The sequence below is a fragment of the Fundulus heteroclitus genome, chromosome 4 (genome assembly GCF_011125445.2).
Source record: "Fundulus heteroclitus isolate FHET01 chromosome 4, MU-UCD_Fhet_4.1, whole genome shotgun sequence".
Classification (NCBI taxonomy): Eukaryota; Metazoa; Chordata; class Actinopteri; order Cyprinodontiformes; family Fundulidae; genus Fundulus; species Fundulus heteroclitus.
Window position 1 is genome coordinate 9,422,633 of NC_046364.1, and position 22,909 is coordinate 9,445,541.

Sequence of the window (22,909 nt, forward strand, 5' to 3'; positions counted from 1 at the left end):
TTTGAAGGACAGACTCCAACCACAGTCCACACCTTGCTAAGGCCCTCAAAACTATTGAATGGGTGTTGCTTCACTTTTTTCCTCAAGAATGCAGTTATCCTGGTTTACTCAAGCACCTTTTTCTACCACTCAGCTCTCCAATATAAACACTGAACGAGCAGCTTCTTTCAAAGTCACCTTGGAAAGGGAGTCAGGTCTCTAAACCAGTCAGGAGGAAGACTGACTAGACGGTTCTCCAAAGCGTAACCTTCCTGGATTAAATTTTTTTAAATTGAATATTTTGTCATTTTACACTACTAGTAGCTGTAGGCTATATTAAAGATTAAAAAGAAGATACTTTAAATTCAACAGCATAATGAATCCAAATTTCAAATTGAATAACTGAACTACTTTAACTTTCTGACATTTAAAGTAAAATTAACACCCATTAACTTTTGAAGTTTTAACTTATTGGACAGAATATCACACCATTCAGTATCTTAACTGTACACTTAAAACAGTGCAGCCTTAACCGTAGGTGATAGTTCAGTTTCTAAACTGGAACTGCATGTTTTTGTGTAAAATATTTCCAAACGGAGAAGAAAAGAAAAGAAAAAAAAAAGTGTCTTGCAGGATGTTTAGTAGCCCTATTTGAATTAGTTAACTGGTAGTGTTCAGCAAGAGGTGGCAGAGCAACAATGCTACCATTAAAAACCTCCGGTTCATCTGGCATCTGACTAAAACACTTCCTGCCAACTGAACTGTAGAAACATTAGGATGAAATACAGCGACATGTTTTGAAACAAAGTATTTCAAAATGTCAGATTTTCCCGCTGGTAAATGGGAAGTGAAAGACTCAGAGCATAAACCAAATAAATTATATGAGAAATAAGAAGTGAGATAGATTTATAGGTGCTCATCTCTTTTATTGATGGAAGTCCAGTCTCATGGGACATCTTAATCACCATAACTCCACTTTACATTGTTAGTTCTTTAGCATTACAATCAAAAGCATGTTGAAGGATGAGGGCAGCTGGATCACCAACAGGACAGAGCGAGGGTTTCTAAACAAGTCCCGAATGTGTTCAGTCAACTTCAAGCGGACCGCAACAGATTTAGTTTCCTTATCAGATATGATCCAAATGCAAGGAAATGTAAAGGCTTTATGACACATCTAACAAACACAAAAACAGTAACTTGCTCAAACACCTCTAGACTGGGACACCCAAAACCTTTTTCTCTAAAGTTACACAAAATATAAGCAGAATTGAATGTCCCTAAAAACAATAACAACAAAAAAAATGAAGTTTGCCATTCACAAAAGTCAAGTACAATTTAGAATGTAACAGTGTCTGGAGAGGTTAAGGAGTGCAACACTAACAGATACACTGAAACACAACCAAAGCTGGTATATGAGAGGACACTTCATACAGACAGCACTACACAAACCTCTGTTCAGGGGGGAGTGCTGGAGTCGAGCGCTTCTGTAGGAAAGACCTTTGTCAATATTTTGTTCGTTACAGTACAAGGTGCTCTATAGGATCAGTCGGCTCCAATACCATTAACACCCAAACAGGAGCCAAATATGCATGCGCGCACACACAGATGCTTCCACTCATAGGCTTTTAATATTAATAAGTGTTGGAGTGAATAAATACAGCAGTTTCTGCTCAGGGTGGAATAATCTGAAGTCTTGAAGACTGGTTTGATTGACAAAAATCTATGTTAAAGGAATGAAATACATTTCTTGGAATTATCTGAAAGAAAACTGCTTCCACTAGAACAGCTCCTTAGGCCATAGGGACCATCTTCTGATTAATCGTTTACATGTCATCCTAAAAACTAAACAGCCGAGTGTCTGCAGGAGTGGAGTGAGTTTGGGGGAGGTGAAAATGAAAGACAGATAAACGTGAAGGGTCAGCGCAGGGCAGCTCCGTTGGCTGTTCAAACCACCTGAACCACACGCATGGTGTTGGTGTAACCAGAGCCGGGACGCCAGCCAGTCAAGATGATGACGACATCGCCCTCTTTGAAGAAGCCTCTGGCCTTGCCTATAAAAAAAAAAAAATAAAAAAAAAATTAAGATATCAGAAATTATTTTTGACAATAAAACTAGAGAACAATTTCAATAGTTGTAACAGATTCTCCCCTCTAAGCTGTGTATCTTGGCTGCTTCTCTGATTAATGATCTCCTGTCTCTTAGTTTAGGTAGGTATCCACATCTTGGTTGATTTTTAGCTGTACAATACTGTGTCCGTTTTAAATAATCGATTAAACCATGATTGATGAGATGCTCAAATCTTTAAACTTGTTTACACCTTTATCCCCATTTAGTCTTTGATCCTCATGATGCTGCATTTTCACCAATATTCCCTAACAAACCACAGAAGACTTCCCATAAAGCTCTACAGCAGTGAACTATTGGCTTAATCAGATGACCTCTGAGGGCAGTTGGACTGGATTTTTTTAAGGGTTTTTAGCTTGTAACAGCCCCACATTTCAGATTTTTATTTGTAGAAATCAAATATACAGAATATTATCCTTTCCCTTCAATGTAACCATTATGCACTGTAACAATGACATTGTGCATGACATTCTACATTAAAGTCGTTGCTTCTCCGGTTTATTCTTGTAGAACATCAAATGAGGCTTACCCATTTCCATCGCAAAGTTAACGCGCATGTCGACATCCTCTGCCCAAATATCGTGAGAGGGCTTGGTGTACAGGACAGGGAAGATCCCGCGGTACAGGTGAGCCTGGCGAGCCGTCTGGGCGTTACGGGTCACCGCGATGATGGGAGCACGGGGCCTGTACCTGGAGAGCAGGTGGGCAGACCTGCAGACAGACGAGCACACGCAGGGAGCTGAGAACTGAAGGAAACCCAAATGTAATAGACACTGTAATGTTAAAACCTCAGCAGAATCACTGATTTTAAATACTCATTTCTGCAGACAGAACATCTAATGCTATAAAAAACCCTCACCCAGAAAACTTTTGTCAATCGAGTGGTCAGTATTTTACAATATGAAACCACATGGTCTAATCTTAAACTTTAGTGTACTACACGTTATACTAATAACGAGAAAAGAAGGACTGAAGTCACAAGTTATTTGACAAACCTGGGTGGAAAAAGTAAACATGGGACTATTCCAGCGGCCAGAACCATCACCAATAGTAAGATGTGAGTTTTTAAAAGCTCATCAAATCATTCCACAGTGGAGCATCTATGTAAGGATTCTAGCGCTGAGATAATATGGATTACTACAATCAACAGAACTTGCATCAGAGAGACGGAGGTGGATTAGTTTGGCCTTTATGTACTTAAACCAGAGAGACCATTACATTTTTTGCCCAGATAATTTTTGATTGAGGTTCATGCGAATATCTAAATCTAGATCTTGTAGTTTAGACACATTTTCTACCTGCATAGTTGCCTTAATGCATTTATCAAATTTAGTAAAAGTTTTCTGGGGGCTTTTTTTTTAACACTGAAAATAATATACATTTTTAACCTAAGGCATTCACATCCACACACACCCCAAATGAGGAATAACAATCAGTGGAAAACACCGGAAAATCAAGTGTCATCACCTATTCTGGTAGATTCTGACTCCCACTGAGATTTAGCAGCACTCCATTACAGTTTCCATTTAATAAGCCTCAGATTTAGGATTATTCCAGACAGTCTGTGGTGTTTTTAAACTGTTTCCAACAATCAGTTATTAAAAAGTCTGATGCAACACAGCTGGAAAAGTCAAGGCAGCCAAAATAGGTGACAACACCTCCGATGTATCGTGGGTTTGCAGTGGCTTCAGGTCAAAATAAGCAAGCCAAATAATGTGTATTCTTAAACAAAAATTAGTCATGGTAAAAAATATATATACTTTGAATCCAATTGTTTACATACATAAAATCATAGATGATCATGGATAATGTTAATCGCCCCATCAGCCTCTCCATCACAGAATTGTCTCAGAATTTCTTCCAATGTTGCTTTCTTCATTCATGTTTTCATGCATTTATGCACAACCAGCCCAACTAGGTTCTTACTACGCTTCGGTTGGAATGGATGTGAAAACATTTTACTTTCCTGTCGATCTTCAACAGGATCTGATTCTGTGCCACAAATTCTTGCTCTGTTGCTTCAACTGAAGTAAAGTTTCACATTTGATGGGACACTTTGACCTACAAAGTGGATGGTTGACTCCAGGATTACTGCAAGGTGTCTGGATGTTTATAGGTACAAAAAGCAACCAAAACACACCCCTCCTCCTTCACAGCAGTTCTTTGCAGATGCAAATACTATGCTTTAATGTTCCCTTTGCCCTCAGTGATCATCTCTAATTGTTGGTTCTGATGCAGCTTTGCAAATCTAAGCAGCATATTTTTATTTATTTATTTATTTTAAAATTGAGCTTTCCTTCTGAAAACACCTCTACACAAGATGTATTGTAAGAATATCCTCCATCTTAGAATGGATTGTAATAGCTATAAAATGGTAGACTTAAGATTTGTGTCATAAAATGTGATCATATTATGATCACATGGCAGTTCAAACTCAGATGATTAAATAGAACTGGACATAATTGCTTTTTACTATGACATAGAGCTCACATATTAAACAACATTTTCCATATATCGCCCATGTAGAACAGATTTGCTAACACATTCGAGTCCTACAATTCACTTATAAAGATTTGAGAGTCCATTAATTTACATTCTGAACCAAGGCACCCATGTGTGAATGAAAGACAAGAAGACAGCTTGATTTGGCTAATATTCTCCACCTACCCTTCATACCACCCACCCTGACACACACACACACACACACACACACACACAAAGATCTAGGAGCTGTGGTAATTAGACCTTACCTTCAGGATCATTTTCACACTGCATCCCTCACTTTCTTACCTGCCAGTCTTAGTGAGAATAATCATGGCACTAGCACAGCATTTGAAGGATGCTTCAACAGCTCCGACTGCTACAGCCTCGGAGGGGTCTCTGGTCAGGTGGGAATTTCTCCTCAGCTCCTCGAACAGCTGTCTGTGGAAGGTGGCTGCTTCTGCCTCTCGTGCTATCTAAGCCCCGAATGGAAGGTTACTCTCAAACACACGCCACTACAAACACATCGAGGCATTCACACCACCGGAAGAGACTGGCAGAAACAGAACTGGACTCTGCAGAACAAGGGTCGTTCTTGGAATTATTTTTGTGGAAAGTTTCAAAAAGGTCTCATGAAAAGCGGGAGTGTATATGAATTTGTAGAGAAACAGCCTAGTTGAGTTTATGCCAGCTCGCCCAGTTACTTCATCTGTCAATGCCTCCCTGGCCCTACTCTCCCTCTCTGTCTCTTCCAAGTTTTTGTCAGACATCCATCAGATGTCCGTGCCAGATAACCGGCCTACCTTCCAGAGCCCGTGAGCACAATGATCGCAGAGGCTAAGCTCTTAAAGGAGGCCTCGACGGCACCGATTGCAATGGCCTCAGCCGGGTCGCTGCAGTGCGGCGTGGAACGACGCAGGTCCTCAAACACCTGCCGGTGGAACATGGCTGCCTCGGCTTCACGAGCAATCTGGCACGAAGGCAAGATGCATCGAGCAAGGCCATTCCCACATCAGACGCGCACACAAGTGGAAAAAAAAAATGAGGGGGAAACAAAAAGAAATGGGAGATGAGACATGGGAGACAGATTGACAAGGTTAAGAGGACATATAAAAGGAGCAGGAATGACAGAAGAAATCAAGATAGTTATCAGGAGAATTTAGGTGTGCAGTTAGTGTGTGGGGGGGGGGGGGAGACACAGGAAAATGTCGTTAAAACTGTGTCAGAATGTATTATTTGATGTTTAAGATCCTCACACAGCTAAAATATTATGATAAATATGAATAAATGTCAGGTGACAGTGATTTCTACAGTGCATTTTAACAGGCCAACCCAACTTGTGTTAAACTGGAATAAAACAGCTCGACATTAGGATGCAACATAAAGCTTCTACAGCAGTTAAAAATCAGCCAGTGGAAAGACAGACAGGCATTTAGAGGTTAGTCAAAATTAGTTTGTTGCGTTTTTTTGCCTAATGTGCAGCTAGTGATGAAGATGGTGTTTAATCCAGATTCGGAGACATCCATTACACCCTCAGTGCAACATGGTCTACAAGAAGAGCACCGCATCTGCCGAGTCACAGAGGCATCTGCATTGTGACTAAAAATAGCAGCGGCCTGCCAAGACGGCATCGGGAGTGAAGGGCAGATGAGACGGGATTCGATGCATCGTCTATCCACGTAACTGATAAACAGGGACATAGTTAAAATATTATTTATGGTATTTGAACCATTTCTTTGTCTGTCCCTAACTGAGAAACACAAAACACAACTTTAAAGCAACAAAATGAGGTCAATTCAAAGTGGCCTGACACTTGTGATCCGAAATAGAATTTGAAACAATTATTCAGTCAGGCACAATTAAAACTTTGGAAGATAATTTAGCATCATTTTTGGAGAGCCTACTTCAGAAAACAATTGGTACAGAATGTGAGGTGTAGTGGATTTGTTAGATAAGAGGTGCAGCAGCTGCCATTTGTGGCTTTGAGAAAAAGCTTCCAACATGCTGTTCAAGTAATTGATAAAAACATGCACATTGCAGACATCATGCAACAGTCTGTTTGCTTACAGCTCCTATACAACTTTATTACTGTTGATTTTTTTAATGATTAATCTGTACATTTAGAGTGATTTTTTTCAGTGGATAAAATCACAGAAACTAAAGATGTAAGCATGTACACTGCCTGTCCCAAAAATCACATGTACACTACTACTTTGTTGGACCTCCTTTGGCCTCGGTTGTGAATCTTATTCAATGTGCCATTATTTCTAATAAACTTCTACAGTGTCAAAACCCATTTATAGCCGTCCAGAGTTGCATAAACCTTTGACTCTCCCATCATCTCTACAAGATCATGGCAGACTGCTACATGATTCACAATCTGGTCAGGGTCTGGGACTTTGTGATGGCCAATCCATGTGTTAAAAAAAATTATGTCACATGCTCTTTGGACCTCTCTGTCCTCTTGGAACATGCCGGTGAAATCAGGGAAGCAGAAATTAATTGATAGATTAACCTGGTTATTCAGGACATTCAGGTTATGAGCCAACTCCTTTCTTTGAGCACATAATGTTGCTGAAACTATAGCTGACCACCTGCAGCAACAACGGATCACAACACTGGCCCCACAGGCTTGTACTCTGGACAATAGGGGCAATGACTTCATGCCCCTCTCCTCTTACGCAGATGCCCTTGTCCCTCTGGAACAGGTCTCATCTGGAGTCCAATCTTCATCCTATCTAGCAAATTGAAGCCTTTTGTACTGCTTAGCCGCACAGATAGGTGCTTTTCTTAAGGCTACTTCAAGTTTGGTCCCAATCCCTGAAGTTCCCTTTTTGCATTGTGGATGTAGTAATGTGCTTACGTGCACTTCTGAACACACCATGCTGCGGTTTCCTTGTATTAGATTTCAAACCTGTAAAAGACTGGCTTTTGGTTTTTAATGCTGGTTAACCAAAAATTTGTATTCTCAACTATTTCCTTAGATGTTTTGTTTGTTTGATGCTGCCTTTAAAAAAAAAAAGAAGAGTACTATATTTCCCACAACGACAAGATGCGTCGCTGACATGGTTAAGAAATGAGAAGCTATTCACTGCCTCAGTTAGGGTTAAAAACGGTTTCCAGCTGAAACTTAATCCTTAAGGCAGTAATTATCCAATAGGAGTATCTTAGCCATTTGCATTTTTAAATCCAGGTAGTGACTTTCTTTTTGGGACAGGCAGTGTATACACAGACACTAGCTGCAGCAAAAACGGGGCGGCACATATGGACACAAGTTGATTCTGGTAGAAGCAGCTGATTTCTTGGCATAAATCATCTCTTAAAGTGAATTTCATCAACACAAATCATGATAGCTTGTCTAATAATAATAATAATGAATGATTATGCTTATTTGATCAAATGATTCTGAAGGTTTCGAACATTTAGCATTTCAAGTGTTGATGGACTCACCATGTGCTGTGTGCGCACTGCCTCCAGAGGATAATCTCCCTTGGCAGTCTCACCGCTCAGCATGATGCAGTCGGCTCCATCCAGGACAGCGTTGGCAACGTCGCTGCCCTCAGCGCGGGTGGGTCTCGGCTTCTTGATCATGCTCTCCAACATCTGAAGGAATATTCAACTCACATTTACACCTAAAAAGCGTTTTATGGCAGTACGTCTTTCTTAAAGTTACATGCCAGATCTTTCTGTAAATCAGCCTTTTTTTGCGAATGTCTTTCTATTTTCTGTGGCATTTGTTGTAATATTAAAAAAATATATTAAAAGATAAAAGCTACTTGCTACCCTTAAGGTAATAAAACATAATAAAACCACAGTTGGCAGATTATGAACTAGATGAGTTTTTAAGAGCTGGCTGACTAACCGCTTCATCTCTCCTTAAAGAGCCGTCTTTGCAATGAGAACTTAAACTACTTCTAAATTTAGCTGTTCTTTATTTTGAATTTTTTCACAAGTCTATGTAATAAAATGTCATGAATCATGATATTTTAACTAACAATCAATATTAGAATATGTAATAGATAATAGACGGTTTCTATTTTAAATAAGACCAATTAGATGTCAGACATTTTATTAATTTTTTGAGGAAATATTGTAATTCTGTGCAACTGTGGGATTTGTACTCTAGGTTTTAACACGAGAATGTCACACTGACCCTGGCCTATCTTGGCTATACTGTTCACTAATGCCAGTGGGTCAGCTGAAACTTTTTGCCACCGAAATACAAAATAAAAACATCTGAAAGCACTGTTTATTCTGATGAGTTGATTACACCGTTGAACACGTCATTTGACTTGTTTTAGTTGTGCTTATACTTTAGTGACATTTGAAGTCGTTAAATGAGTAAAATCTGTATGCAAGCGTATTTTAGAATCATCTTGAGCAGCCATCATCTTGGCCACAGTGCCCTTCCTTGATGAGATTTTAAATTTCAGTGCATCGTTTTATCAGCCAAACAATTATCCATTTAGTGAATTCCTGCAGTGAAAAATCTACTATTTTCACTGTCAACAGCGAAAGACTTAAGAATCAGCTTTCCTGTTCCATCAACTAACCTGAGTTGCGCATGTGATTGGTTTGCCAGCTCTGTTGCAGCGCCCGATCATCATCTTCTGGGCAAGAAAGACCTTTTCTGTGGGGATCTCGATACCCAGGTCACCACGCGCAACCATGATGCCGTCGCTGGCCTCCATGATCTCATCAAATCTGCAAAGGCACACAGCACATGATCGAAGCTCTCAATAAAACACGTGAAACGATCAAACCAAACACGCATAAGAAAGTCTCCAGTCAGCTCGTCATCGCCACACACCTGCGCACACCCTCGTGGTTCTCCAGCTTGCTGATGATCTTGATGTTTTTGCCCTTCTCTCCGAGCACAGCTCTGACGGCGTGAACGTCGTCTGCTTTGCGAATGAACGAGGCAAAGACCATGTCGACTCCCTGCTCGACACCAAACTGCAGGTCCTGGATGTCTTTTTCTGAAACAGCGGGCAGGTCGACGGCGGCGCCAGGGAGGTTCACTCCCTTCTTGCTGCCCAGAGTGCCGCCATTGTCAATATGACACATGAGGTAATCAGTGCCTGGAGGAGAAAACAAACCGCAGCGGCTTTAACATCTGTAAGAACTCACAGCAGGAACTTTGCCTAATGTCCTACACCCTTCTACTCACCAATCTCCTTGACCTGCAGAGAGATGAGCCCGTCATCAATGTAGACCTTGCTGCCAACTTCCACCACTTTGGTGATGTTCTTGTAGTCGAGCCAGAGGACCTCCTCACTGCAGTTTTCCTGGTAAGCATCGTCTAAGGTAATCTTGATCACATTGCCCCTCTTCAGCTCCACCTCAGCTGTGCCACTCTGTCACGTCAAAAAAAAAATAAAAAAATAAAAAAATGCATAAATGAAGACATTCATTTATTTCAAATACTGAGCATGATATAAATGTTCTGGTTCAGGGATTAATGCTAAACTCACCCCTTTAATAAGGCCAGTCCTGATCTCTGGGCCCTTGGTGTCCAGGGCAATACCGATGGGTCTGTAATGGATACTGCCTGGCTCGAAGCTCTCGCATGCCTCCCGTACATTCTTGATAGTCTCTGCGTGGTACTGCAGTAAGAAAGGTTGGTTTGTTAAATGCATGCAGGGAACACAGTAAAACAGGTTCTTCATACAACTAAACCTTATGAAATATAGCATTTCCTATCCCACCTTTAAGCAGGTCCTTCTATATTGTTACTTAATTTTACATTTATTTGGGAATTAAGGTCCCAGAATCTGAAGGAAGAATAGAAAAGCACATAACTCGATCAAGTCAGTGATGGTCCAGTCTTTTACTGGAAAGTTGGGTGGAAGGAAAAATGTGCCTCCTTAACCCTCTTACAACCATCAATGTATGAGAGCCAACTGAATTTAAGAGCGTCAGCACTTGGTACGGCTCTCCAGGTTGGAGCACTAATTCATGCAAAAAGATGCAAGACAAAGTAAGAGTGCACATATTATACACTATATGGAAGTGCTGTTCAATAGGCAGAGATTGATATTTTCGAGACTAAAATAATTCAAACATTTTGTTGGCATCATGCAATATTTTGTTTCCATTAGCCATTAAGCATAATCAAAACAAAGATTAACTGGAATTATTTGAAATATCACACAGATATACTGTAAAAAAGTGAAACTTCTAAGAACCATTATGCTATGTTACCATTTGTCAGTTTGAATTACTGAATACATTGATTGACTATTTTCTATTTCACCAAGATGCATCTGTACTGTTACTAGTTATGGTTTTGGTTGGATGGTGGTGGCCTAGTGGTGAGGGAGCCAGGTGTTTGCATCGGATAGGTCACCGGTTCAAAACTCAGTCTGCCGCCCTGGGTCCCTGAGCAAGACGCTTGACCACAGATTGGCACACGGGGAGCAATCTGTTGGCAGGACACTGCTCCCTGATGGACAGGTTAAACGCAGAGAAAAAAAATTCTCCTCTGTGTGACTAATGGGAAATATTTATCTTTATTTTAGCAGCAACAAAATCAGGTCAGGGCTCACCTGATAACTCACAACCATAAAGTAATAGTGATGTCAGCATTACAGCGGTCATTCAGGTATTTTTTGTCAGGTCAAGGGAGATTATGTAAAAGCAATCAGGGAAATGTTACAAGGCGCTAACCAATATGCACAATGTCACGTAGTACAATTACTGGGTGTAAAAAGCTGAATCAAGCTATCACCACAGCGGAGAGCTTCATCAGCAGCTGTCCTTGACCGCAAATTAATTTTATGACATGATTACCAGTTTCAGGGTCAGGGCTGCTACTTTGTACCCATTTTAATTAAACATTTGAAGAAGTGTGGCTTTTTATAAAAAGAACATCTGGCCTGAAGTCTGAATTTATCAAAATACTGTAAAAAACAATCAAATCAATCTACACAGATTGGCCATCACAGACTCTAGTTAGGCTTTATTTTAAAAGGACACCACTAACAATCATTCCAAAGTCACGATGGTCTATAAAATGTCATTCTAGTTATAATGACCCTCTTAACCCCAGAGTCCCTCTCCTTCCAGTTTTTCCACACCTTGATTAAGTTTTACAACCTTTAGGGAGGCTAATTACCAGGTAGTGTAGTTTTTATGGCTTTGAACACAGCTGTTTGCTCTTTACCCCGGTAGCCAGAGCTTTCAGTCAATGCAACTGTAAGGTAATTAGATCTGCAGTTTTTTTATTGGCCTTCCGCATTTATACTCGACTTCAACATTTCTGGTAATTACAAATAATGTTGATCCCCATTTAAAAACAATTTACTGCCTGAGGGCAGCTTTAGCGCTATTGGCACCATTTTGATAACTTTTAGACTGTGACGCTGCTCGAGTCTATTCTTACAAAATTTCTGGAATAAAACCTGAGCTTTTGTATTAAAGAAAACATAGAGCATTTGTCTTTAAGTAAAGTTAAATGTGAACAGGCAGCTGCCCTTTCTAGCAAAGTCTGAGACTTTAAATAGTTTAAATTAAAATTACTAAGCATGGCTTTATCTGTTACAACAAAACCTGTAATTAATAAGAACAGAAAAAGGAAAGAAAATGTACAGCTTTGGAGAAAAACACTTCTAAAAAAAAAAAAAAAAAAGCCAGCTGCCTCATGCTAGTATGAACCCTGATATGTTCACACAAACAAACGTGTTGCTTTTAGGTGTTGAAAGGTAAAGTAATCGATAAGTTTAACACGTTAAACATGGTGCTTTCTGTGTGGGAGTCTTTATGTTCCCTCTGCAGAAAGGGAAAAGTGGTCCATGTTGTTTATGAGGTCATGTTTATGTCCAAGCGTTTTACGACTAAACAGAAGTTAAGGGGAAATCAGTCCTTCTCTTCCTCAATTTAATTTACTTGAGCTTGCTGGTTAAGTTTCATCATCATTTGCTGTGCCAAGCTGATTTCAATATTTCTTTGTTCCTCTTATCTACAAAATTTAAACCTTTATGTAAGGCCCATTTTGAGCATAAAATTCACCAATGATTTCTTTTTTAAACCAGTCACTTAAAATATTATGAAATCATTGACGGAATAAATAATATCACAAAGCAAAAACCTGACTTCACGTTATCTAGACCAGACGTTTTCACCTGAGTCGTTTCAGCCATTCAGGCTCATGACTAAGGTTACCCATCCGTGAACCGTTCATAACGCAATATGTGCCAATTCCATTGAGTTTGTTGACTGTCTGTTTCCGCAATAGCTTAAGACTACAAATGATGGCAAATATTACCCCAAAGTTCAACAAACCAATTGAGATAAAGCACATAACAGTTTGATTAAGTTTGTTAGGCAAATTAAATCAGTTTAAAAAGGACCAACCTCATGTGTGCCATGGGAAAAGTTCATACGAGCAATGTTCATTCCAGACTTGATCATCTCCTTCAGCATGTTCACAGAGCGGGATGCTGGTCCTGCAAGAATGGGAACAATTTTTTTTTCATTTATTTTATTTGTACAAAGCTTTATTGCATTATTATTCTGTAGGAGTTTATTGCATTATAATTCTGTAGGAGTGACTTCTCCAAATGATATATTTCAGTGAGCACATCAGTAAGAAGTCAAACACAATGAGCTTCAGACATCATGCAAACCTTTCAGCTATTTCCAATAAATTCTGATTTAACAATAACTAACCAGGAACATAAAACTGTAAAACCAAGGTGTTATAGAAATGTCCTTATCAGTTAGTTTTTTAAGTTACTCAGAACGCTTGGACTAACCAATGGTGCAGATGATCCCAGTGTTGCGGGCAGTGGTGGGTTCAGAGTCAATGTCCAGCAGGCACAGATGTTCCAGGAAGGTGTCGGCCATGGCAGCGTTGAGCTGCTGCGTCTGGATGAAGGCAGAGCCCATGTCTTTTGGCAGAGGCATGGCAATCGCTTTTACGGTTGGACAAGGTCTGCATGGGGGAGAAAAAAAAAATAAACCCACAATAAACATAAGTGGCAAAGAATATTTCTTAAACATGGCAACTGAAAGGGTAACACACCTGTCAGGGCAAATTACGAGCTGTTTTACAGATATTAGGATCTAAACTTTCTGTGTGTTAATGTGCTGATGTGTAATTCATAATTTTGACTATGACTAGGCAGAAACTGATTTTTTTTTTTTTTTGCCGTGGGTTCCAATATTGCCCATAGGTCAGGAGTATATTAGAAACTACCACCTGATTCTATTTCTATTAGAAATGCCCCAAACAAAAGGCAACCATCTCAGAGGGGGGTGGGGCCCCACTTTGAAATAACCAAGGTCATAAAGGCCTAGAGAAACATGTTTCCTGTCGATATTCCGCATCTTAGACATGAAAATCAAAAAGGAAAAAGGTGTAAATTCAACATAAGGCTGATGAAATGCGCCCTGTGCAATGCTGTGCATTGCTGCTTCGCTGTGAACACAGGTTTTACGCAACACTGCCTTTTCTTGAGTTCCTCTCGGTTTTTTGGTTGCACAATCTGCAAACAATAAAACGAGTCCTACATAAACTCCAGACTTTAAGATGAACTGTCCTGTCAATCTTGATCTTAAAGACCAGAGCCAATACCCCAAACATATTCCCCAATCTTTATAAAACAGTGCATGGAGCCTCTGTTGCATATTGTAAAGCTAATCCAAACCCATCCACCCACCAACCCATGAATCATCAGCAGCAACGAACAATACAGTCATAAAGCCACAACTGTGGAATTTCTGAGATTTGATAACGATACTTCTTGTAGCACAGAAATTAGGTTATATAAAACCCCAAGAGTTGCCCACTTCCCCCACCCCCGTCAATCTGTCAGTGACATGCTAATGAGCCTGTGTGAATTCGTCACATACAGACTCAGTCACAGCCCAGGTGTACTGGAGCGGGGTGCAAAAGTATCGAGCCTGAATGGAGAAGGCAGGGTCCCTTTAAGAGGCCCAAATATGTTGTGGTTACATAACTACTGAGACAGCTCACCAGTTCAGATTTGATTCACTAACGAGTCAACGTAAGGATTTAAAATGACTGATGCGAGGGTCACTGCTCTATTATACATCACTTTAAACAGAGTGAGGAAGCCTTTCCTAAACCAAATGTTTCTTCAAGGAGACACTTAGGCATTGCACTCGAGCCCAGGTGAGTCTATAGCATAGCATATTTTAAGAAACAACATGGTTATAGTATGAGATTAAGTCATATAAAATTTGTTTTTTAATCAAAAAAATTATGCAATTCATTCAATAGAAAAGGCAAACCAGCAACAGTAAAATTAAGAAAATACAAATTTCTCTGTATATAGATAATGTAATGCAAAATCTAATATAATGGAAATTGTGTAATTTCAGGAGTACACCACGGGATTCTAATAATCTACATTTCTAATGCCAACTTCTAATTCACCCTCTTCAGTCGTGGCTCCCAAATCCTTGTCCCCAGGGACCCCAGTCCTCCATGTTTTAATGCATCTCTGTTCCAGCTCTCCTGATTCAAATGCAGAAACCTCTTAATCATCCATTAATTCATTAATTTAAGTCAGGTGTGTGGCAGCAAGGAGACACCTAAAACGTGCAGGACGGGGGTACCAAGGACCAGGGTTGGGAACCGCTGCTCTAGAAGAGCAGGTGGAAAGATCAAGTTTCTTCATTTCTAAATTATGCATGAAATACGATCTCTCCCTGGTGAACAGCAGGCAGACAAACTCATGTCTTGGTTGGGCAACTATTGTTTTAAACACCCAGTTGTTGCTGCTGCTACGGCGGCAGGGTCTGCCTCCGTTTCCATGGACCAACGACAACTAAGTTAGACAAAGGAACCTTTTCCTAACCCAAGACATCAGCTTGTCGTCCATCATGTGAACAACAAGCAGACAACCTGATGTTGGACATTAACAGGCGCCACACACACACACACACAAAAAAAAAAAAAAAAAAAAAAAGCAACTATAAATTGGTTTAACTAACCAACTTACCTACATCAATACAAAAATATGCAAAAACTGAAAAATTTGAAAGTAATTTTTTTAAGATATGGTACAACAGCAGACGAAGGCACAATCACCCTGGCCTCCAAGAGGAAAATCTTCCGCATTAATCAGCCACGCTAAGGGTTTAACTTCCTCTTACTCATCACAGCCCCACTACAGATGCATGGAGACAGGGGATTCCAGGCAGAGCCGCTATAACAACACAAGCTACTGGCCTGTGATGCAAGGTTTCCATCACTGGCTAAGACTAAGCGCGTACGTGAGTGCAGTCATATCCCACTACCATGACTGGGTAAAACTACAACCGGGTAAAACCACAACCGCGCCCCAAAAAAAAAAAAAAAAAAAAAAAAAAGCTGTGGTGGGACATCTGTTAAAGAAAAAGCAGCATTTCAATGTGTTTTAAATAGTGAACTAATTAACTGGTCACTGTTTAACAGCAGCAGTTTGGTACATTTCAGTTTTTGCAATATAATTAACAGATTCAAACAAATAAAAAGAAAATACAGATAAAAGGAGTCCCTATCTACTATACCCCAAAAAGTAAATTGGAGGCAAACCTGTAGCTGACCACAAATGAACAGGAGACGCAACATATTCTAAATAAATTGCTAAAAATGTCAAGTTGCTCCTGAGGCTATTAAAAGGTTTACACAATGTGTTATAGGCCACAGCTATAGAAATGCACTAATCAATAGACCAGGGATTGGAATTTGCCAATTTATAGTTGGTCTGCTTTATTGGTGATCAGCCAAAAACAAAACTTAAATCAGAATTTTTGCCCCATTCAAAAACCAAGAAATTCCACTATTTTCAATAATAATCAATAGGCAGATAAACCTAAAGAACTTCATGAAAGTGAGTCCAATTGGTAAAACGAGAGGATTAAAAAGCAGTGGCCTCTTTTAAAGAACCTGCAGCACATGCATCTCTGGTATCTTTTATGAGTTCCATAAAAAAATAAAATAATATGCATCCATTGCAAAACGTCTGACCAATGAATCTTTTTCTTTCCTTTAGTCACTATATGGTACTTTTCCCCCTTTGATTGATAGCAGAGAATATAGTCCTTCAACCTCACAACCTTGGAAAATCAATGGAAACCATCCATGGCAATGACAGTACTTCCTGTCTAATGCAGCCAACTAATACCAGTTTAAAAAAATAATAATAAATAATGACCTGTGACCCTAGGATAGCCTGTTGGCATCACAACAGGCCAGCACTACAGCGGCAGGACTGTTTTAGGAGTCTTCTACCTGAAAATCTTCTACAAACCACCCTTTCCATCACATCCACCTTACATTAATGCCACAATCTCCTGCTTTAAGGTAACACATTTCCATATTAAAATATCCCCATGTAGTCACCAAGAGCAACAGAAGCCTGCCTATCAGTGGACGTGACATTCCCCATTCTCCACTATGGACGTGACGCACCACCAGGCTAATCCAAGTTAGCTCTCAAGGACAGCGGCGTCTTCAGTCGTTCACACTCACTTGACCTCGGCAGCACGTACAGGTCGCTCTACATACCGCCGGTAGATCCGTCGGTTTCTCCTGGGGACAACCAAGCCCTTTACAAGCGAGGACCTCCAGAACCGCCCCACTGTGCTGGAAAGTCCGACGCCTGTGACCAAGCCACGCCTCGCCACAGCAGAGTCGACCGCTGCAGTGTGCGTGCACACGTGTGCCACTTTCAGGAGCTCAGGCTTAAATCCATTCAATGGGGATAAAGAACATGCAGAGCGCCTGCCGCCAATGGACAATCGCCATGCGTTGATCCAGCGGACCGCCGCGAGACTCCCACCACAGCACATCAGAACGGTGTCGCACCAATGTGACTGCTAGCATGGGCCATACAGACCCTGGGCTAAAAACAGAACCTGGGCTAATTATAACACACAGCATAAGAGAGCTGCTGGTGTGTAGAAATATCAAACTCCATAATAGTAGTACACACATACATATACTCTGGTACTTGTAAGCTAAGCCTTTATACTCTCACAGACTTCAGGTATGCTTCGTTATGGCTTTCATAAACCTTTTCCTTACCCTCATAATCCTAATGCAGAGGCGCTCTGAAACCTAAGAATAGGAGTCTGCAGAGGTGCAGGAATACCTATAAGTAATAGAGTTAAGTGGCACTGAAGATAAAAATGTGTGCATATGGGAGCAGGAACAGCTGTGGCAGGCCCGACTTTCTACTCATACTCAGAGCTGCTGCAGCTGAGAACATTAAACTAGAATAGTTTCTTTTTTTTTTTTAAGCCGTCCATAAACTGCACTTTACCACTAGTTTCTATGGACATAATGTTAGAGCAGGCTTTAGCGACAGCATTGTTTTGTTCGTGAACACGATTCAGAATCCCCAAAGTTTAAAATGCATTTTCAACCAATTTAACTACATTTAGAAATGTACTTAGGATTCGGGTCGTTTTTTTGACACATCACCTACCAATAATCATTTTCTTTTAAGGACGACAATATGAAAGACTGGAAAAAAAGTGGTGCACCTTCTATAAAAGAAGTCTTGGTATTTCACTCCAACAGAATATGAATGGATTACAAGATTATTCCCATTTTCTGACTTTGAAGCATACATCACCAAGTTTTACAGATTTTTTTGTTAAACTCAAAAGTGTATCAAAGTAGATGCTGTTGAGTAATATATGTAGAAATCTAAAACTGTGGGAGTTATTGGCGCTGGTGCATTTAACTGAAACAATAATTCAGATTTTAACTCTGATTATTGATAGTTTCAATCACTAATCAGGCTGATTCAAATGAAAACTGTCCAGCTGTGATATCTGGACAATACCAGTACTGAAGCACCCATAATTAAAAACAGTCAATTAATTTGTTATTTATTGCTGGGGTCATGGATGTCAGACAGCTCTGACATTTTAACCTACCTTAAACCAGCTGGGAATTAAAACATTTTGTCAACAGATTTTTTTTTAAAACAAGACAAAACATGCTTCTGTTTTGCACTCAACAATACTTGTTGCGACACACGCAAGCACATACGAGCTCGGCAGAGGTCTCCTGCCACTATGGGGGCATCAGTGAAGCTGATTTATAAATGTAGCTATAAACAACCAGGCCCTTTTATAGTCAGTCTGTTCCAGCTCCATGTAGAAAAGACCACATACCGAGGATGACAACCCAGGCCTAGCCAGGCAAGGTGAGACCTGCCCTTACTTTTCTGCATTCAATTTCAACAAGATCCATTTTTTTCCAGGATGCACTGCAGGAAGCTACTGCAGCACACAGAAAATAAGACCCCCAACTGTGGTAAAAACGCTTTTCCTATAAAAAGGTAGCAGGTTATAGACATTCAAGAAAATCTCAACACTCAAGATGTCTGAACAAAAGAAAGGGGGGAGAGGATATTTAATCTTTTTTTTAACCACTACTGAGCTCTCAGGGACTAATACACACGAGAAGCAAGGACTGAATAAGCTTCGTTTTATTTGACTTCGTCTTCTAAAAAACGCTCACGAATCTTGGCGTTGAAAGAACGCCGTAGTTAAATTACGGACGATGCGGCAAAGGTCACGTTCTCCCATCCTGCGTCACATTTTCCTGCTCGGCAGACATCACTCGAACTGACCAATGGGAGGCAGAGAAGACGGAGGGGCCACACCCACCGCAGGAGGCAACAGGAAGCGATTCTACAACGGCGAAGCCTTGACGCATCACATGAAGTGCCAGTATTTTAAGATATTCAACACATAAACGACAGCAGAATATAGTTTAAGTCGACCATATAAAGAGATAGGCGGTGCCCGAACATAAAGAGTTCAATGTCAGAGTGTAAAAAACGTGCATTTCTCCCACCCCGGTTCAAATGCACATTGAATTTTAACGTTCAAACCTACACAGCTAGACTTAAAACTAGCATCTAATATACGATATTGATTTTTACGACTCTTTAACATGTACTCTTGCGTCGTCGAGTTGTACAAGGAAAGGGAATACAAGACATCAATCACTGAGCAAAACGTGTTGAAATCTAAAAGCCCGAAGGCTAAAGCTACTGAAAAAACCAAAAGGCTAGATATTTAAAAGGCACTTTACAAATGTAAGGACTATTGAAGAACAAAAAACCCTGTCGAAGATACCCACCTTTTTTTTCTGGTTACAGCTGCTTGGTGCGATGTGACTGCTGGCAGAGTGAGAGCAGCTTCAAGGTGATCTGCCCTAGTATTTCCTCACTGTATGGAACTACTTTCTAAGGATGCTAATATCCATCCGACACATTGCAAATGGTGGGAGAAATAGGGCGACTATTCTCTTCATATAACCACACCAACCGCAAGCATTAAAGGAAAAGGAGTTACATAGATATTCATGTAAGTGCTGAATTTCCTTTAAATAAAGGAACTTGCAAAATACAAAGGACGCCGCGGAAGGATATTTCATTACGTGATGGCAGTGCTTGGTAAAGTTAGACAGCCAATGAGGGAGCGTGAAAGCATCAGAAGAGCATGGAATGGAGCATGTGACCGCGTGCAGGAAGGTAGTCCGTCTGTGGTTGGATTAGTATTCCTCGTGGGCAGCCTATTCGCTTTAATTATCAGTGTTTGAGATGTGCACGAGATTGGTGGGTAAACCTATTTACAAAGATACGTTTTTGCCTGCTGTAGTATCCTGTAGGTATTTTTGGAGGTTCCCAACCATTCTTGTCTGCATTTAGTTTCTAAATTATGAAAGTAATTGTCATAATGTTATAATAATAAACTATCAGTGCCTTCTTCTCTCTGACTGTGGATTTCCCGTAGATGAAAGGAGGAAATTACTAGTCGCTTCAACGCAGGGATGTGTCGCCATCTAGCGATCGATATTTATACGACTCCCCAAAGATTTCACTGTTGGTTTTGTGCTGCAGTGGATGGGTGGACTCTTTTGCTTCAGTCAATCATAAAAATATAATAATAATAACAACAACAACAATATTAATAATAATAATAATAATAATTAACAACAGTAATAATAATAATAATATTAATAATAATAATAATAATAATAATAATAATAATGATAACGGGTAAACCAAAATGCAGGTCCTTTAATTTATTTGGATTCTTTTTTTTCCTTTACTTTTCTTTCCCAGGTAAGTTAGTTAAAATTGAAATGTGCATTGGTGCAAATAGTTTCAAGATATGTTACCCTTGATGATTTGAACAGCTCAGTACAACTCAGTACAAATATAACTTCCCTGCCCATATAATTTATTAGTTTGTGTATATAGTTTATTCATTTGTTAGTTGCATTCTGCTGTGTTGCAATAAGAGGCGTGGCATTCTTGTTTTGTAGCAGGCTTGTGCCTGAGCGCTGTGCTCTGTGTCTGTTTTAAATAATAAAGCGATCAATCTCTTTATTTCAGAAGGCTTACAATTTGTATGAATTTGAAATACAACACAGTAAATGTGATTTTGTACCAAGCTCATTTAAAGCAAAGTTGATGTAAAATTCCAAATTAACTTAATTTGTCAGGAAGCATTCTTCTAAATTGCTTTACTGTTTAGTATTTAGCCATGGTTTCTTAGTTAATCTATAACAAATCACTTATGGATTTCTTTATGTTAACATGATGCTTAATAGTACTGCATTATACTGTGTAAAATTTCATTTTGTAAATGTTTCAGCTAAAGTTCCAATTTTAAGACTATTTACAAAGGTACATTTATTAAGGGCAAACAGTACCAAAATATATAATATTTATATATATCTTGTGCAGGGACTTTGTGACTCTATTTCCAAGGATGATTAATTATCTTACCTCCTCATCAACGTTCCTAAATAAATAGATGGTATGATTAAAGTAAATCTTTGCCAAATGTCTATTAAGTTCCACAATATAAATACAGATTTACTGTTGGAACACTTTTATGACAACTTAGCAAAGGTTCTTGCAAAAGTTACATTTACCCCTTTATAAAACAGTAAGTTTCTATGTTTTTCTAAACGGGCAAAAGTTTAGTAAAGGACCCATCACGTCCCTCTTCATCTGTTTGGTTTTGTTCCTACCTGTTTGCAGATGTACTGGTAGCGCTGCTACTCCCACTGCCCATATTGGTCTCTGACAGGCTGTTGACAGCCTCTGTGCGTATCCACACCACTCCAGGGTTGAAGGCAGAGGACACACCTGTCCAGGTGAGGAATAAAATTCAGTCGTCCACTCTGCGAGTCCACTGGCGGAGCTCCTGCCTGTCAATCAGCATTTAGAGCTGCTAACTCCTGGGCCACAGGGTACAGTGAGACACAGAGGCAATGTGCTCAGATAAATCTCTGATGCGCAGTTAGGATGCCTAATGCTTCTAAACATATTATCTGGTGAAAAACCCTTGTCTGCATGAGCACCTGCAAATTAGACAGTGAAAGTCTTCAGCCTAAATTTTAACCATAAACCCTCGTTTAGTGCTCAACACATTTTAGAAAAAAGTAAATAAATACTACTAATAAGTCAGATTTTGCTGTCTGATTTAATTTAGCTAATGTAGTTATAAATTAGACACGTTTTCTTTATTAGATTTCTACAAAAATGTTTTCTTAATTAAGTAGAATTTTCCTGCTGAATATCAACCCAACCTAATTTGTTATGAAATTTCGGTGTCTGTACTGACAGAGAGCCAACATCAAAGCGTACCCTTAATGTTTAAAAGCTACCACTCTGGTTTTTCCTAGAAATAAAAGTACTTTTCAAACAAGTGTTCCCTTTAGACTGTATCGTCAAATGCACCGAGTGGACAGTTGGCCTAACACCTGTTCATTAATCTGTCAGTTCATAAATAGATACCGCGAGACAATGAGGGTAAAGACTGATTAGCTCAGAAGCTCAGTGACCATCATTTCACACAAGCACACGGTAACGCCTGCTGTTTTATGGAAATCATAAGACAGATACAGTTTTGCTGTGTTATATTAATTATTTAGAATATTAGCATGTTTTGCTCTATCTGCTACCTTCTCCTCATACTAGAATGGCATTGAATAGAATATAAATACCTTTGTTGTCCTCCAATGGGGAAATATGAGCGTGACAGTGGTAAAAACACATAAAAGGCACCAGACATACACACAGGATTAAATAATATGAATACAAAGCTAAATTTAAAGTTAAACTGTAAAGCAGAGCAGTTTATCCGAAAGGGAAAAAAATGCTGCATAGTTATTAATAGATAATACAATATATTTGGGTAAAAAAATGCAATGTTCAAGTTAAAATAGAAGAAGAGAAGTTAAAAAGTGTATGGCAAAGTTGACCACAACACGATTAGTTCTATGCTATGAGTAGAAAGGGACAGACACACACCAGCCAGGAGTAGATAAAA

The 22,909-nt window shown here is 39.6% G+C and overlaps 2 protein-coding genes across 5 annotated transcripts in view; one reads left to right on the plus strand and one right to left on the minus strand.

Moving 5' to 3' along the window:
• Positions 1-884: 884 nt before the first annotated feature.
• Positions 885-21,664, minus strand: pkma (pyruvate kinase M1/2a). Of its 4 annotated transcripts, none has more exons than XM_021319342.2 (11): positions 21,606-21,664; positions 13,342-13,520; positions 12,941-13,032; positions 10,060-10,191; positions 9,756-9,942; positions 9,396-9,666; positions 9,139-9,289; positions 8,036-8,188; positions 5,389-5,555; positions 2,634-2,815; positions 885-2,030 (listed from the first exon to the last, which is right to left on the minus strand). In XM_021319342.2, the coding sequence occupies exons 1-11, from the start codon at positions 21,647-21,649 to the stop codon at positions 1,924-1,926; spliced, it is 1,665 nt and encodes a 554-aa protein (XP_021175017.2). In that variant the 5' UTR covers positions 21,650-21,664; the 3' UTR covers positions 885-1,923. The 4 variants fall into 4 exon arrangements, with proteins under 4 accessions (XP_021175017.2, XP_035991925.1, XP_012723651.2 ...); XM_036136032.1 differs by lacking the exon at positions 21,606-21,664 and adding an exon at positions 19,701-19,831; XM_012868197.3 differs by lacking the exon at positions 21,606-21,664 and adding an exon at positions 17,106-17,404.
• Positions 21,619-22,909, plus strand: part of LOC105930155 (protein mono-ADP-ribosyltransferase PARP6) — a 36,058-nt gene continuing 34,767 nt past the window's right edge. The window contains exon 1 of the mRNA XM_021319345.2: positions 21,619-21,731. The gene's annotated coding sequence lies outside the window, so the exon portion shown is untranslated. The remainder of the gene's footprint in view (positions 21,732-22,909) is intronic.

What these genes read in the sequence shown, in the direction of transcription:
- pkma (XM_012868197.3), bottom strand. Translation starts at nt 17,389, where the DNA reads ATGTGCTGTGGTGGGAGTCTCGCGGCGGTCCGCTGGATCAACGCATGG. An exon ending in AACCACGAGGGTGTGCGCAG is followed by an intron (nt 9,290 to 9,395) that starts GTGTGTGGCGAT and finishes GTGCCTTTGCAG; the next exon opens with ATTTGATGAGATCATGGAGG. An exon ending in GTGCTCACGGGCTCTGGAAG is followed by an intron (nt 2,816 to 5,388) that starts GTAGGCCGGTTA and finishes GTCTGTCTGCAG; the next exon opens with GTCTGCCCACCTGCTCTCCA.